The sequence below is a fragment of the Papaver somniferum genome, chromosome 4 (assembly GCF_003573695.1).
Source record: "Papaver somniferum cultivar HN1 chromosome 4, ASM357369v1, whole genome shotgun sequence".
In the NCBI taxonomy this organism is placed as follows: domain Eukaryota; kingdom Viridiplantae; phylum Streptophyta; class Magnoliopsida; order Ranunculales; family Papaveraceae; genus Papaver; species Papaver somniferum.
Genome location: NC_039361.1, coordinates 3,600,410 through 3,618,114, shown reverse-complemented (window position 1 = coordinate 3,618,114; position 17,705 = coordinate 3,600,410). Strand labels below are relative to the sequence as shown.

Below are 17,705 nucleotides of genomic sequence, written 5' to 3'. Positions count from 1 at the left end.
ATACCTTTGCTTCTGTTACTTTCCTTTTGCCTTTCAGTTCTTTTCTTTCTCTGCAAAAAAACAAAAAAGAAAAAGGGCGCAACCGGGTTCGAACCGGTGACCTATTGATCTGCAGTCAATTGCTCTACCACTGAGCTATACACCCTTGGTGTTGATTGACATGTTACTTTACCTTATTAGTTAATTTTGTGATGAATTTTTTTTTTTTTTTTTGTGTTGAAGCATTTGTAGAAAATTTGAACATATAGAGTGAATGAAATTTGAAAAGAACAGGAAAAGTGCTTGATTTAATTTATAATCCATTACAATAGATCACACAACATTGCATTAATGCTTTAAACAATCAAACCCCAAATAAAATCATCAGTTAGTACCACAAATTTTGAACCAACTCAGCCACAAAAAACAACAAGAACATAAGGTGCATGAAATACAAATTAAAGCTCTTGTTCATCATCCTCCTCATAATACTCCTCTTCACCAACAGTAGCATCTTGATATTGTTGATACTCAGCAATCAAATCATTCATATTACTCTCAGCTTCAGTGAATTCCATTTCATCCATACCTTCACCAGTATACCAATGCAAGAAAGCTTTCCTTCTAAACATGACAGTAAACTGTTCTGACACCCTTCGGAACATTTCCTGTATCGATGTCGAATTCCCAATAAATGTCGACGACATCAATAGCCCGGTGGGAGGAATATCACAAACACTTGATTTCACATTGTTTGGAATCCATTCAACAAAATAAGATGAGTTCTTGTTTTGAACATTCATCATTTGTTCGTCAACTTCTTTTGTACTCATTTTGCCACGGAACATGGCGGATGCAGTCAGGTAGCGTCCGTGTCTTGGATCAGCAGCGCACATCATGTTTTTCGCGTCCCACATTTGGATGGTTAGTTCGGGGATTGATAGAGATTGGTATTGTTGAGATTTTTGTGACGTCAATGGTGCAAATCCTACCATGAAGAAATGTAGACGCGGGAATGGGATTAAATTCACAGCAAGCTTTCTGAGGTCGGAGTTGAGCTGGCCAGGGAATCTTAGACAACAAGTTACACCACTCATTGTCGTTGATATCAGATGATTTAGATCACCAACTGAAAAGTGAGAACCATAGAATAGTCAGGTGCATAAAAAATTCCTTGACGCAACATTATTCAACCATATAGACAATATAATGATTCTTGTAAACCCAACCGATGATCCGTAAACTTGCATGACTATGATGTAGAATTGTGCATATGTGAATGAACTTGTTTAAATTTATGAAAAATGGAACCAACAGGGGGAAACTTACAGCTAGGGTTTGTGAGCTTGAGAGTTCTGAGACATATATCATAGAGAGCTTCATTGTCAAGAACCATGCACTCATCCGCATTCTCAACCAATTGATGTACGGACAACGTGGCGTTGTAAGGTTCCACAACCGTATCCGACACCTTTGGTGAAGGAAATACAGAGAATGTCATCATCATTCGATCTGGGTACTCCTCTCGAACCTTGGATAAAAGTAGCGTACCCATACCGGAACCGGTACCACCACCAAGCGAATGACAAATTTGGAACCCTGTTTCATCAAAATATTAATCAGAACTTGCCAAAAATGTTTAGCTGCATATATTAGGGTTGCGGGGTTCTAGAGTTTTGGCGCAATTTACCTTGCAAGCAATCGCAATTTTCAACTTCCTTTCGAACAACATCAAGAACAGCATCAATCAATTCTGCTCCTTCAGTATAATGTCCTTTGGCCCAATTGTTTCCTGCTCCATTTTGTCCGAAAACAAAATTGTCCGGTCGGAATATCTTACCGTGAGGACCAGACCTCAAGCTATCCATAGTACCTGGTTCAAGATCCATCATGACAGCTCGAGGAACATATCGACCTCCAGTGGATTCATTATAATAAACGTTCAACCTCTCGAGTTGAACATCGGTAGTACCGACGTATTTACCAGAATCATCAATCCCATGTTCAGCACAAACAACCTCCCAAAATTTTGCACCAATTTGATTCCCACATTGACCAGCTTGCATATGCAATATTTCTCTCATCTTCTTTTAATTTTTGTGGTTCAAATGTGTGAAAATTTTGATATGATTGAAGTTTAGAATGGATTGAAGATGAATGTGATCAAGAGGTTCTGTAGCAAATGGTGGGATAATAAAGAGATTTAAGGATGGAGAGAGAGGGAGAACATGGAGAACACAAACCATTAAAAATGAAGTATACTACGTGATGCCAACATTCATTTCCAAAATTTCCGGCCAAGAATCTATTAATGTTTGAAATTTGTTTTAAGTTTTATCTTGTCCCTTGGAAAATTGGTAAGTCTTCTCTTTAGACGTGTTTATACAGATAGGCAATGATATGCTATGGAGGGCATGTTTCTGTTTTTTTGTTTCGACTCATATGGCCATTTTTTTTCATCTTAGGGATGGCCAAAGTAGTGGTTAGAAAATTTTAAGGCTGAGTTGCCAAATTATTTACTATAAATAGTGTTTTTTTGCTGGTAAGTATTTTTTTTTTGCTGGTTAGAACTTAAATAATGAGATGAGATAAATCAAGCACACAAGTTTAGAAAATGACACAAGGCTTACTACTGGGCAACATGACACTCCGGCCGGCTACATGGCTGCACAACTGATTCATAGTGCCGAGAAGGCACACAGAGATGACAAGTGCGTAATGATTGATAGAGACGTGCGTGATGATGAGATGCTCAAATCAAGGATGATATACAATCAAGTATAGACAGATTGAGTTTTCACTTTATTCTCTCTTGCGTATCTCTTCACCATTTCTTAAGAAATTTCTTTCTTCCATCAAAATATTAAGTAAAATTAAATAAGTGATAATCATTATATTTGCCCTACGGCGCCCCACGTACCCACATATGACAAAAAATGTGAATCCATAAAGAAGATTGGATGCTCTTTCGTGCGTATCTCCTAAAGCATTCTAAATTTGGAACAACTGAGGAATGGTCAGTATTTAGTACAACATAATCATTTCTAACTCAAACAGCTTTGTTAAATTTTTTTTTTTTTTTATATCAAGCAGTACTCATAATCTTTCTTATTGAGTAATTTTGCTTCAACAGAATGATGAGCAACAACGGAACAGTTTTTCATAGGCATGTAAAATGCAATAACCCATTGTATTCCAAAAAGTATCTCCCCTTGCATAAATTTCCGTCCTTCATCAACTGTTACAACTATAAGATGTGCCTCAGCACATCCATCTTCGATGTCAACTGCAGATAGAGCCTCGACCCAACGTCCTAGTTCTCATTCAGTTGATCCACAAATGAAAATCATGGCAAAGAACCCTATCAAATATGCTCTGGTAATTATACTTAACTGTATCTAGCTTATCTTAACACATGCAATTACATATTGCTAGTCCTATCTCACTCATATTTGATAAGTACGTAGATTTTGTTGAGAATTTTCAGGTGGATGCATTCACTGAGAAACCATTTAAAGGCAACCCAGCAGCCGTGTGTATGTTAGAAGATGAAGATAAAAGAGACGACGGGTGGTTCATAAGAGTTGCTGCAGAATTCAATGCCCCAATAACATGCTTCTTGACTCCAATTCGTCACGACAATGATGCTTATAACGATAGTGAATCCGACCATTGTTTCAACATTAGGTGGTTCACTAGTATTGTAGAGGTAATTATATTTAACACTTATCATCTATGGAACAGAAAAATTGAAGGAGTTGGCTTTACTACTTCTGTTAAACTTCACATTTCATGAGTTGTCCGTTGACCTACATCTGCAGGTTAACCTTTGTGGTCATGGAACCTTGGCTGCTGCAGAATATCTGTTTACATGTGGTTTGGTGAAATCAGAGAAAATCGAATTTGTAACACCATCCGGAATAAACCTGACTGTAAAGAAGATTCCTTCCTGCAGAAACGAGGACACATTGGGTATATCAAAGGTTTTGAATAATGGCTATAATGGGGTAGAGTATCCACTTGATGCTCATAGTGACCAAGAAGACTTCTCCATTGAAATGGACTTCCCTATAAATGCGCTACACGAATGCGATCCCGAGGATATACCTAACATACCACTTACTCTTAGTGGGGTTTCTGTTCTCAATGTAAAGAAAACAGTTCCTCTTGGTGATGTACTTGTGAGTACCAATTTCTTTCTTTTTGCTCGAGTAACGATGATGGCTCGAAAAAGTCAATTCTTGTTCTATTGGACGTTCAAGCACATTTGCGCCATATCATATTAACTATCTTTTGATTTGTACTTTGTTTTTAGATTGAGGTATCATCGGGACAGAGTGTTATAGACTTGAAACCAAATTTTAATGAGCTACAAGAGCGGAAGGGCCGTGAAAGGGCAATTTGCATAACAGGGAAAGCTCCTGAAGGATCAGGTTTCGATTTCGTCTCTCGTGTATTTGCTCCAACAATAGGTGTCCTTGAGGTAACAACATAATTATAAATCTTCTGGGAATGAGTTCCCGCTGAGGACTGAATATTAGCTTATTTACTATCGCTTACATGATAGTATATATTTACCGACTTTTTACTTTGATCAGGATCAAGCATGTGGGAGCTGTCATTGTGCCTTGACACCTTACTGGGGTAAAAAGCTGGGAAAAACTGATCTACGTTCTTACATGGTACTCTCTTTCTTTCTCTCTCTCGTGTATGGAGTATAATTCATTTATTCATGACGATTAATCGCATTTATATTTATTCTTGTTCTATAAATACTCATGGCTGCGAGCAGGCTTCTCCAAGAGGAGGTGTGTTTGATCTCCATTTGGATGAATAAAATGAAAGGGTGAAGATTAGAGGAAAAGCTTTTACTGTCATGCAAGGTTCTCTATTTTCTCAATAAACAGTGTTGAGCATTCATGATCACTTATAATCGAGATGTTACAATATGTCACGCTTGCACGATATAAAGTGTTATGAGTCTAAGTTTGTCTTTTGATCTTGATTTCTCGTCCAGATAGTATAATATGGTTTTACCGCAACATAGGATTGGTTATGTTGTTATCTATGAGCTTGTAAGTTTTTGAGCTTCTTTTTGATTCTTGATCTTCTGGGGTCAGTTTATTTATTTGCTCCTTGAGCTTCTCTTTCGTTTATTTCTGGATCTCTGATAAGCTCTTTTAATATATTTTTACCTATGTCGGCTAAAAAAACCAAGGTATCAGAGCAACAGAACCACAAAGTTATTTGTAATTGATCTTTTCTTTATTTTGCGTAACTGACTTATAGTTATGGTAAGACTCTTACTTGTGTTTCTATAATTTTCTGTTTTCATTACTGTCAAACTCTAAAGGACCTAGAATCAGTTACTACAATATAATTAAATCTGATGCTAGATATTATTAAACCTGATATATACACTCTTGTTTTTCTTTATTTACTGATCTTACAAACATATATACAAACTTCTATCACCAGAGCTATAAGAGTGGAATCGTGAGGGGCAATTAAATTAAGCAAAATAAGTGAAAGGGAAATTTACATAATAAAAAAAAAGCTCGAAAGGATGAGGTTTCGATTTCATCTCTCTTGAGGTACATATGGAGGCTTCTCCAAGAGGTTCCATTTAGATGAAGTAGAAAATGGAAGGTTAAAGTGAGAAGAAAAACTTTTATTGTCATGCAAGGTAGTATACTACTGCATTTAAGAAACCCAATCTAAATTAATCATGTTAATCACTTTTTTTTTTCTATTTTATATATTAAGAAATCTTTGTATCTGGGAAGACTCTCCGTTGTCCTTCGAATGAGCCATTAGCTATATACCGTTAGGTTCACTTGTTGGTAATCTTCATTGTCTGCTTCAACCGAATCGTTGAATCAAGTTAATAAAAATAACCGGATGCTATATTTTATTCTTTAAGATGATATTAACTTTGTTGAAATCTACCGAAATAACTTGACGAGGACAGAATCACAGGTTTAATATGTTTTCCTTAACACATTATTTCACTGGTATACCCGAGATGAGTAATGCTAAATCCCTTACAACGAAGATGTGTCCAGGATAAGACTGTCCGATATAACTTGAGTTAGCACAACGCAAATTACCCACTCTTGAACTTAGCAACATGGATTGGAAGTGAACACGCCGCGGAAAACAAAGCAAGAAGATGATGAAAAGAAGAGTCGCTTCTGATGTGTTTTTTGAACAGATTTTCGAGTAGTATTTATAGGAGAAGATTACTTGTAAATCAAGTTAGATTTAGGTTTCCGTATAAAATAAGTGTTGTAAAAAAAATCAAAAACAAAAATAGAATTCTCCTATAAATAAAAAACTTAAGAAAATTATTTTTGGAATTAATTTCCTAAAGAAAAAACTAGCAAAAATAATATCGAGTAGACACACGACTTGGTGTATGGTGTACACGCACATTTCATAGAATATACAGAGCTCTTAGAATATTAACAAGTGAAAACCAAAATTAGCCCGGTTTGATAGAAATAAGGGTTATACCATATTTATGCCAATGGGAGGAAGCATTTTAATCACATAAGTGCTCTCAAATTGGACAATGAGCAGTGGGTTAATAATGGAGCTGATCTTGAAATCATTTTGGTAAACCATTTCAGTTATATATGGGCTACTTCATATCCCTTTAGAAATATTGAGATTCTCAATTTCATAGACCCATGTATTTCAAATAGTGATAATTCAAACCTTTTTAGACCAATTTCTAAGAAGGAAGTTATTGATACCATTAACCAAATGACTCCCTGGACTGCCCCAGAGCTTGATTATTTCCCACTTGGGTTTTATAAAGAGAATATTGATCTCTTAATAGATGATGTTTGGAAAATAGTTAACAACTTTCTTGATTCCAGAGATCTTTTAAAGAGATGAATCACACTTTCCCGACTTTAATCCGAAAAATAAATAATCCTTCTAGTCCATGAGCTTAGACCTATAACTTTGTGTAATTCTAATTACAAAATCGTCTCCAAGATTATTGTAAATAAAATAAAACCTTTATTAAGTAATATGATAAGTCCTTTTCAAGTTTCTTATGTTCCTGGCAGACATATCCAAGATAATGTCATTATTGCCCATGAAATAATACACACTATGAAAAGGAAAAGAAAAAAAATGACAAATGGGGAGTCACGGGCCTTAAAAATGACATGTCTAAGGCCTTTGACAGAGTTGAATGGCCATTTTTTAGAGATATTCTTAGAGCTTTTGGTTTCTCTGAACATTGGTGTGATTTAATCCATCAATGCATTAGTACAACTAGTATATCTATTATGTTATATGGATCTCCATGCAAATCTTATAAACCAACAATGGGTCTGAGACAAGGGGATCCCTTGTCTCCATACCTGTTCATTATTGTCATGGAGTCTTTCTCTAAGTATCTCATTCATGTAGAAAAAGTCATCTCATCCATGGTTTAAAGGTCACTAAGAAAGCCCCGAGTATCAGTCTTCTACTTTTTGCAGATGATTGTCTCATCTTTGCTAAAGCATTCCATGATGAAGTAACAAATTTATTGAGTTTGATTAAGAATTTTAGCATTTCCTCAGGTCAAGTGATTGACCTCCAAAAATCAGGTTGCTATTTTAGTAATAATGTTCACACAGATCATGATGTATCTCTTATAAATGACTTAAAAGTTAAGAATATTGCTTTAGATGAGAAGTATTTAGGTATCCCTCTTTTCATAACTAGGTTTAGATCGGACTCTTTTAACCATCTCAATGAGTATTTTGATAAAAGAATGGCTAAATGGAAAGGAAAACACTTTAATCAGGAAGGTAGATATGTTATGGTTTAAAATGTGTTAAAAATTTCACATATTTATCACATGTACACTTTTATTATTCCTGATAATATTATTAACAGTATGGAGTCCTCTCAAAGGGACTTATGGTGGGGTAAGTCTAGACCCCAGGGTATTTATTTGAAGGGTTGACCTAGTATATGTACTCATAAATATCAGGAGGATTTTGGGTTTTGAAATGTCAAACATGTCAATCTGTCTCTTTAACTAAAACATCTTGGAATTAATTCACAACCCTGATGTCCTACGGGTTGTTATTCTGAGATGTAAATATTTCAAAAATTGTCATTCTCTTCATTGTCCCAAGAAGGTGGATTGTTCTTGGACTTGAAGGAGCATAAGTCGTAGTCTGGATGTCATTTTGTATAACTCCTTATGAGAGGTTAGGAATGGTGACAAGATACTTGCTTTTAGAGACAATTGGATACCAAATGTTAGTGAACCTAAGTTTGTAGCTAATCTTAATCCAATTTTTTTTTTGATAGAGACTGCACTAATTCATGGAATTCTGAGGTTAAAACTTTTTTCACACCCCAAAATGCTAAGAATATTATTGATTTTAGGATTCCTATATCACGTAGTCATAAACTTATCTTGCCACATACTAAGAATGGTCCATTTTCAGTAGATTCAACTTATAAACTCATTTCTGGTCAAAATATCTATATAAATAATCCTCTAAGTAGTAATCCATTTTATAAATCCTTATGGAGATTACCCATCTTGCCTAAAGTCCATATCTTTGCCTGGAAGTGTCATGAGAATATTCTCATTGCTAAACTTGTTCTTTCCAGGTTTGTAAATGGGCATGATTCCTCTTGTAACATGTGCAATGCAGGCATTACTGAATCCCTTGAAAATATTATTTTTCACTATGGATTTTCAAAATATGTATGGTCCCCAACTCCCTATGCAGATTTTATTGAGAAGGATAATGCTTTAAATATCAGTCTTTATGACTGGATCACTAAGTGGATTTCAGATAACAATCTGTAAGAAAAGGAAGGAGCTGTTTTTTCAATTACTTGGAGCATATGGCAAGATAGATGCTCTTGCACCTTCCAAGAAAAACTCTGAATCATCATGCCACAGTTAAACAAGTTCTTAAGCTAATCAATGACACAAAGTTGTATAAGAGTAATAGAAACTCTCAAGAAACTATTAGTCCAATTCTTGTAGTAGAAAATTCTCTGTCAACAGTCTGAGGCTCATTACCAAACAACTCTTATGAATGATACTGCCAATATTTTCAAGGGAATGTGAGGAATTCAGAAGAAGCTGAAAGTCTGGCATTGCTGGAAGCTGTTATGTGGGCTAAGGAAAAAGGACTCGAGAAAGTGTGCTTTGTCAGTAATGTTAAATCAGTTTCATTGAATCTTTTAATTACAATAATAACCAATTATTTTGGTATAATAGTTCAGTCTTAGAAGACTGTAAAACAATTATTTCTTGCTTTCAATTTGTCAAGTTTGAATTCTTACGTAAAAACCATATTGTTCTTGCTGATAAAGCAACAAAATTTAGTAGAAGGTCTAGAACCTCAGGAGAATGGATGGGAAATCTCCCTGATTTTCTCATCTTTATTATGTAATATGTCTTTTTCTCAATAAAACTTCTTTTCTAGCAGGAAAACAAATCTTGGGTCTTATCATTGCCCATGTCGGCCATGCCATGCTAGGTGCCGTGATTAATGACATTGCGTTTACTTCATCAATATATAGAATAATTCCAAGACTATCAGTCATCCATGCCAGTAACCTAATGTGGAATCCACCTAGGTTCATACAACAAATCAAGCCAACAATTTAAGAAAACGACACAAGACATACTAACGAGCTGCTTGTCAATTCAGGGCGCAACTTGGCTGCACAACTAGACCCTACTTATAAAATTAATAATGTGTATCATCCTCGATTTCTGCGCCTGTCTCAACATTACGCACAATGCCACGGCCATGCTAGTCTGGTACCGCAATGATGGGACACCCAAATCTGAAGATGGGTTAAGTTATTTTCAGTCGTCTCCTTATTTCTTGTTGTAAAAGAAATAACACAAGACATCAGAAATTTTGTTAATGACAAATTAACCTGTAATCTAAGATCTGTAAAAATCCGGAACCTCGTCCATTTTGAACACCATACTGTACTGAACCGCTACCGACACTAGCCTACTATCATATTTCAGTCTTGAAGTTGTTTGAGACCGAATTTTCCCTCCAATATATTCAGCTACAATTGTATGTCTCTTGGATTTTGTTAGACCCTATGCGCTTAGTTCCTAGCTAAAGTCCTTTATTGAACTAGGGTTTCTCCACCTCTTGAAGAATAATGATGTTATCCTGCATCCAACTGAGCACCTATTGTATTTTCTTCAGATATGTTTCAATCAAGGTAATGAAAATATATTTCTACGAGGTATATTCAGGTAATAAGATGTCAAAAAAATATGAAACGATTAGGATTAATCTATCCAAAAGGTTATACAGATTCCTAATTGATTTAACCTCAAAAAATCCATCGAAATGATCAAGTTTAGAGAGTAATCTAATGGAACTAAAGAGGTCAGAAACGACCAACTCCTTCTAGTTTATATCAGTGTAATTTATTAACCGATAGTTTTTGAATGGTTGTATAACATAAGAGATATTTATAACAGAAAGAACTACGATGATCAAGATAAATTCTGGATAACAAATATTTATCAGGTAAAATATAGCCTGACCGGGCTTTATGAATCCAGGTGAAGTCTTCAAAGTCATAACTAACCTGTTTTTCGAGAAAAACTAGGCTTAATTATGGAGTACTCTTGCAGCAATAAGATACACAACGTGCAGGGATTAGAATCTTAGCTGCAGAGTTTCTATTTATAATGATAAATAAGGCTAGGCCGCTTAAAATTCAAGAAACCGTTACTTGCATTCAAAGCAGTTCGTGAACTATTTTCCATGTCTACAAATTACTTTAATCCAAACTAAGCAAACTTTAACTTCTCAATGTATAAAATAGTTCCAAGAATGAAACCATATAAGCACGAAGTTTTTCTTGTAATAAAAAAAGAATGTGCATATTCGTATTTGTCAACTAAGCACCCAGAATAAAATGGCCCACGTATTAACCATATAATCTGTAAACTATCAAGCAAAATTTCAAGTTCAAATACATTTATGTTCAACACAATTCGTGAAATGAAAAAGATATTCAAAAAATACATATGTTGAGAATTGCACTTCACGAAACTTGAGAAAATGCACGGTTTGCGAACTAGAAAACTTGGTTCGAAAATATAGAAAAAATCAATGTTGACAAGAAACTCTAAAAAATCCACATTTCGTAAACTGCTAAAAATGTGGTTCACGAACTCCAAGGTAGTTTTGAGTTTCTGAAAGAATGTACCAAGCAAACATGGTTTCGAATGCGATAGGCCCTTGTGACATATATTACTTTAGTTCAAGTTTTGAGATTAATCAAGTACGAGCTTGAATTCTTCTTTGCATCTCCTCAGCATAATAAACTCAAACGACATTATCTGAGAAAATAGACTTGTAAAAATAATAAGTACATAAGATAGTCAGTCTTCACATACCTTTACTCATAAAGTTCTTGCTAATATCTTTGTGATCTTCAGTCATCAATCTTCAAGGGAATTCACTGATTTTTTATAATCAACTAGCAAAATTTAATCCCAGTCCAACATTAATTTTAGTAGACAATAAATCAAGAAATAATTTTGATTAACGAACATTGATAACAAGTTTGACATACCAACACTTGTAGGTTCAACTAAGCAATACTCAAACAATTGTATAATTCTTTTTTTTATTCTATTGTTTGTTTATCTAGGTTGATTGAGGAAAAATATTAGAAATATCATCTTCATCCACACCAAATTAATATGCACGATGTGTTATAAAGCATAAGTATCTTGTAAGCTTATAAGAAATAGAAATCAATGGTTACTAAAATTGGAAAGCAATCAAAATTTTAGCCAAAAATATGAGTTGAAAATCGCTGATTCAAATTCCAAAATTTAAATGAATTAGACTGTAATTTGGGAATATAAAGAAATGATTACTGATATCGGAAAGCAAAATTCAAAATTAAGTCAAATATATTAGTTGAAAATCGGTGGTTAAGTTTTGCAAATTAAAATGATTAGATATATATGTAACTTGGAATTTGGAATTGACTAACTTGGGGTGAAATGTGATGTTTATATCTCAGATGTGTTATAGCTGTTATACTCTGTTCATCGGGGAGCAAGGTGGTGGAGATGTTCAGAAAAAAGAGAGAGTATAACACTAGAGAAAATGAATATCGAAAGAAGTTTTTTTTCAATTAGGAAGTAAAACTACAGGGTCACCCTTGGTTGCATAGTTTTTGTAGGAAAATAAGAGAAAGTACTTTAGTAATAAAAAGGGTCCATAGTTAATAACGACACGTTTTCTTTATAAGATATATGTATGTATATGTACATATAAACACACAATACTAAAAATTACCACTTAAATGATATATCTCTCATCACTAACAATCATTCAATATGTATGGAAATTTTTGTAGCTACTTTTTTTTAGCTTTGTCTCATAATCGGGATCATGCATGATTAAAATGCTAGCTTTGTGCTCATAGATTCGAAAAAAGATTACAGTATAGTTGTTTTTCCCCATGGATCTAAATATTACCCTAACTTATATGACACAATGTATCATTTTTTTATTGACAATAGTTGATAAAAATTCATATTATTTTAATATCTTCACAATTTATATTAATATCAGCTTAACTATGAAAATGCATGCCATATATTAAAAAAGAGCATAATGTTAAGAAATATATGAACAAAATGACTTCGCAATCCGTAATAAGTTTTCCCAGCTACATGTGTTTGTGCATGTAACAAACATAAAGGATAGAATATGAAAAAACAAACAATTTGGTTTAACTGGGGAGTGCTGGAGTATCGACTTTTGTATTGGGTGGTGAACATTTAAATAACGCAGAAAGGTGTTTTAGCCGAGCCCAAATATGCAACTAGTATAAATTCAGAATTTCAAGAACACTTGTGCCATATCATATTAACTATCTTTTGATTTGTACTTTGTTTTGGATTGAGGTATCATCGGGACAGAGTGTTATATACTTGAAACCAAATTTTAATGAGCTACAAGAGCGGAAGGGACAGAAAAGGGTAATTTTCATAACAGGGAAATCTCCTGAAAGATCAGGTTTCGATTTCATCTCTCGTGTATTTTCTCCAACCGTATGTGTCCTTGAGGTAACAACATAATGATAAATCTTCTAGGAATGAGTTCCCACTGAGGACTGAATTTTAGCTTATTTACTCTCGCGTGCATGATAATATATGTTTACCAACTCTCTACTTTGATCAGGATCAAGCGTGTGGGAGGTGTCACTGTTCCTTGACACCTTACTGGGTCAAAGAGCTGGGAAAAACTAATCTTCATTCTTACATGGTACTCTCTCTCTTTCTCTCTCTCGTGCATGGTGTATAATTCATTGATTCATGCCGATTAATTGCATTTATATTCATTCTTGTTGTATATATACTCATGGCTTCGAGCAGGATTCTCCAAGAGGAGGTGTGTTTGATCTCCATTTGGATGAAGAAAACGGAAGGGTGAAGATTAGAGGAAAAGCTTTTACTGTCATGCAAGGTTCTCTATTTTCTCAATAAACAGTGTCGAGCATTCATGATCACTTATAATCGAGATGTTACAATATGTCACGCTTGCACGATATAAAGTGTTATGAGTCTAAGTTTGTCTTTTGATCTAGATTTCTCGTCCAGATAGTATAATATGGTTTTACCGCAACATAGGATTGGTTATGTTGTTATCTATGAGATTGTAAGTTTTTAAGCTTCTTTTTGATTCTTGATCTTCTGGGGTCAGTTTATTTATTTGCTCCTTGAGCTTCTCTTTCGTTTATTTCTGGATCTCTGATAATCTCTTTTAATATATTTTACCTATGTCGGCTAAAAAAACCAAGGTATCAGAGCAACAGAACTACAAAGTTATTTGTAATTGATATTTTCTTTATTTTGCGTAACTGACATATAGTTATGGTAAGACTCTACTTGTGTTTCTATAATTTTCTGTTTTCATTACTGTCAAACTCTAAAGGACCTAGAATCAGTTACTACAATATAATTAAATCTGATGCTAGATATTATTAAACCTGATATATACATGGTGGCTCTCTAAAAGAGTCACATAAATGATACCTGCAAGTGCACAGGGTCAGTTGCAGTGAGTGTGCAAGCAGGGTTTGTCCACAGGGACAAGGTGGGCATATATTTGCTATTTTTGGTTTCTTGCTTCTTTTGCTAACTTGTTCTTAGGGGCAGTGAACAGTGAGGTTGTGTGGTGTTATTAACACCACAGTGGACAATTGATGGGCTGTAGAGACAGCAATGGAACAAGAGAAAAAAATGAAGGAAAAGAGAAAAATAAAAGTGGACAGTGAAGGTGGATGAGTGAAGATGTTATGGATGGAATAGGTGAGAACTAGGGGTTTGAATTCACTTTTGCTTAGCTATGCAGTCTTCTATTAGGATGTTAAACACAACTATGGTCTTCTCCAAAGTACTAGTTGTCTTTCTAAGGTACAACTAGTCAAAGGCATATGAATTCAGCATGGAGTTGCAGTTTATCAACATCTTATACATCTAACTACAATGCATACATGGCATACAATGTGAAAGTAAGATGATGACATACTAAGTTCAATTCTTTCCTAAACTTGTTTATCCTTCAAGAGCAATATGATCAATGTAATACACACAGTAGACCAAGGCTTTATCAAATCCCTAGCATGATGGATTAGAACATGATGAACATCAATGGATAAACATACACTGTTGGATAAAATTAAAATTGGAAAGAAGTAAAAACCTAAAACTATCCTACAGACGCACTGGCTAGTCCAGGCATGCCTCTACAACAACACCCACAAGTCCTATTTATACCCAATTTACATAATTAGGGTTCATACACCCAATTCCCCAAAATCCCCAAATACAGTTGAAATTAGGGTTTGTAGAAACTTACCCATACTTCTCGAATTTCACTCCTACGCTTCTACCCACTCTGTATATGCCTCTCCTGGTACTTTTCCTGCTCTAGCTCGACCTAATTCACTATTTTCACATGCTTAGGGTTTCAGAGAAACGTGTGAAATTAGTGAAGTAGATGGCTCAAGAGAAGGGGAGAGATAGTTGGTGATGGGATTTGGAAGAGGGGTGTGGTGGTGGTTGGATTTCTCGTGGCTGTAAGACAGAGTTGGTGGTGGTGATGGAGAAGGTGGTGGTTGTTTCTCTGCAGAGGGATGGGGGAGGTGAAGTCGATGGTTTTGGGAGAAGGGTGTGTTTGGCGATGGGTATATGTGTTCGATACCTATGGTGTGTAGCGGGATCATCGAGTTCTATGTTTGGCGAATCTCGACCGTGGGATATGGAGATGAAAGATAAATCTGACGGTGAGATGAAGTGGATCCTGCAGCGACCGTTGGATTATATAATACAACAAAATTAACGACACCAGATGGAGTTAGGTGTTGTAGTGTTAAGCGGAAGTATCGAGGTTTGATGCGCAGGCAAAGAAGCGACCGTAGGATGCAGATGCGATCCAATCTGACGGTCGGGAATGGAGGCGGGTATGGATATAAAAAATGGGTTTGGGTAAGGGTTTTGGGCCTTGGGTATGCCAAGCCCATATCTTCTTTAAGAACAATTCTTCCTTCTTGAGCCCATTCCTAGCTTTTTTGAACGTGCGTTCCATTCTTTGCGGCTTCCTTGCGTAATTCTTCCCGGCTTTTCACTACTTTTCTGCTCTTTTCGCTCCGCGACTCATCCGAACTTCATTTATTACCTAAAAATGCAAGATTAAGTAAGAAAAATATTTATTCTTGAAAACAATGAAAATACAGAATATGGGATAAAATGTAGAATTAATGCACAAAAGATGAGTTAATTGCCAATAAAAAGGGACAAATATATACAATATTTGGCACTCATCAAATACCCCCAAACCTGAATTTTACTTGTCCTCAAGTAAAACAAAACTAAGAAAATCCTACCTATACCACTGTCGCTGGTCTCTCGAATGCATTTAGCGTATGCACTAAGCCTTTTAAACCACTAAGTGTCCCTAGTGGACGAGTTGAAGTCTCGTGAAGGTTTGCTTAGAACGTACCTACAAAGTTCTAGGTCAAAAAATAAGCTCAGATTCCATCAAATGTGACATGTGCAAGTCAGTTTAAGCTCACTGCAAAATGGAGATGTCAATCTAGCTATCAAAGGCACAATCCTAGCACTGATAACAAATAAAGACATGTGATAAGAGTGTAAAGTGTATCTACACATGTGTAAAGAAAGATCGGATGTTATGACTACTAATCACCAAGAGATAGTTTCTCAGGCTAAGAACCAAGGTCGAAATCTAGCTAGCTGTCAGGACTTTACGAGAATTGTGAATGAGTTGGAGGTATTTCACAATTACTCGCGTTGTACATCAATGGCATACACCCTTCCTTGCTTATTACAATAAAACAACAAAATGACTATTTACATGACTCTTATTTACATTGACTACTCTCTTTTATTTTTGGAACAAGAGAGGATGGAATTGATAAATACTTGATTATTTTTTTCTGAATATATACATCGTTTTTTTTTTTTTTTTTTTTTTTTTTTTTTTTTGAGTAAGGAAACACTTTTGATACAAATACAAAAGGAAACAAAAGATTACATGACACTTTGCAAGAGGTAGCCCTTTTTGATGCACCCAGTTAAATTCGATGGTTGTCTTTCTTAATGTAACCTCCACCTTCTATCCCAACCAACCAAAGAACAAGCTAGTCAAGTTTCGTTCAGTATTCTAAAGTGATTGGAAATCGTGACTTCCTATCAAACACCTTGAAGATCGAGGCCATACATGTATTGGTAGATCGTGCGCGTGCGAATTTCTTATCACTATGTGAATTGTGCTAGAATCAGGGTGCCTAAATATCTAGACTAAGACTCCTAATAATTACATATTTGCACAAGAGTCAATATTTCAAGGTAAATGAGCTCCATTTTTATGATTTTTCATTTTTTAATTTTTTTTGAATTTTTTTTCGATTTTTTCAAAATAAGAAGGAGTTTTGTTTTCAATTATGGCATATTATCGAAGTATCTACTTTTCACCCCCAAACCTAAACTAAACATTGTCCTCAATGTTTCAAAATATGAACAAAATTATAATACAACATATGAAGAGGATCATGTTGAGTAGAGAAAAAGGAAAGAGAATACCCGATTTCTGCGAAAGCAATATTAGAACTCCGTTATTCAAGGCAAGAATCCAACATATTTCAGCCGAGATCATATTGGATTAGCAAAATATATACAAAAGGAACAAAAGGGTTTTAAGAAATTTTATCTACTGGATTATATACAAAAAATTCACCATACACTAACAATCTAAAGAGTTGAGGATCAACCCAAAAGACGAAGTGTAGACATTTCAACAGCTTCACACAATAATAATATGATAGAAACGCAAGTGAAACTGTGAAAAAAAATGAGCTACCCCCAAACCTGGATTTTTCAACGGATAAAATTTTGGAAACAAAATCTCGCAGTTTTGGGGGTTCATCATGCACAAGGTCTAGCTCGAAATGAACTTTGCTAGGGACGGGCAAACATGCTAATTCCAACTGTGGTTCCTCAAATGTATTATACTTAGAAGCAAAATAGTCCAAGAGGACTTGGGAAGCACACAGTTCCAAACCTAGGTTGGGGACTCTCATAAAAATTGGTTTGACAATATGGGTACAAACCAACTCTAGGTTGGGTGGAAGGGTATCAGATTGTGACTTATGTA

General features: G+C 35.1%; 2 protein-coding genes and 1 non-coding gene across 3 annotated transcripts; 1 reads left to right on the top strand and 2 right to left on the bottom strand.

The window, feature by feature from the left end:
• Window positions 1-73: 73 nt before the first annotated feature.
• On the bottom strand, window positions 74-145 carry TRNAC-GCA. The gene has a single exon. It is a non-coding gene; the product is annotated as a tRNA-Cys (tRNA).
• Window positions 146-254: 109 nt separating this feature from the next.
• On the bottom strand, window positions 255-2,206 carry LOC113274601 (tubulin beta-9 chain-like). The gene is made up of 3 exons (XM_026523988.1): window positions 1,670-2,206; window positions 1,309-1,578; window positions 255-1,108 (listed from the first exon to the last, which is right to left on the bottom strand). The coding sequence occupies exons 1-3, from the start codon at window positions 2,061-2,063 to the stop codon at window positions 438-440; spliced, it is 1,335 nt and encodes a 444-aa protein (XP_026379773.1). The 5' UTR covers window positions 2,064-2,206; the 3' UTR covers window positions 255-437.
• A 1,052-nt stretch (window positions 2,207-3,258) lies between these two features.
• Window positions 3,259-5,186, top strand: LOC113271824 (uncharacterized isomerase BH0283-like). The gene is made up of 6 exons (XM_026521748.1): window positions 3,259-3,357; window positions 3,467-3,688; window positions 3,801-4,160; window positions 4,295-4,462; window positions 4,578-4,661; window positions 4,772-5,186. Exons 1-6 carry the CDS (start codon window positions 3,259-3,261, stop codon window positions 4,814-4,816), a joined length of 978 nt encoding a protein of 325 aa, XP_026377533.1. The 3' UTR covers window positions 4,817-5,186.
• The last annotated feature ends 12,519 nt before the right edge of the window (window positions 5,187-17,705 follow it).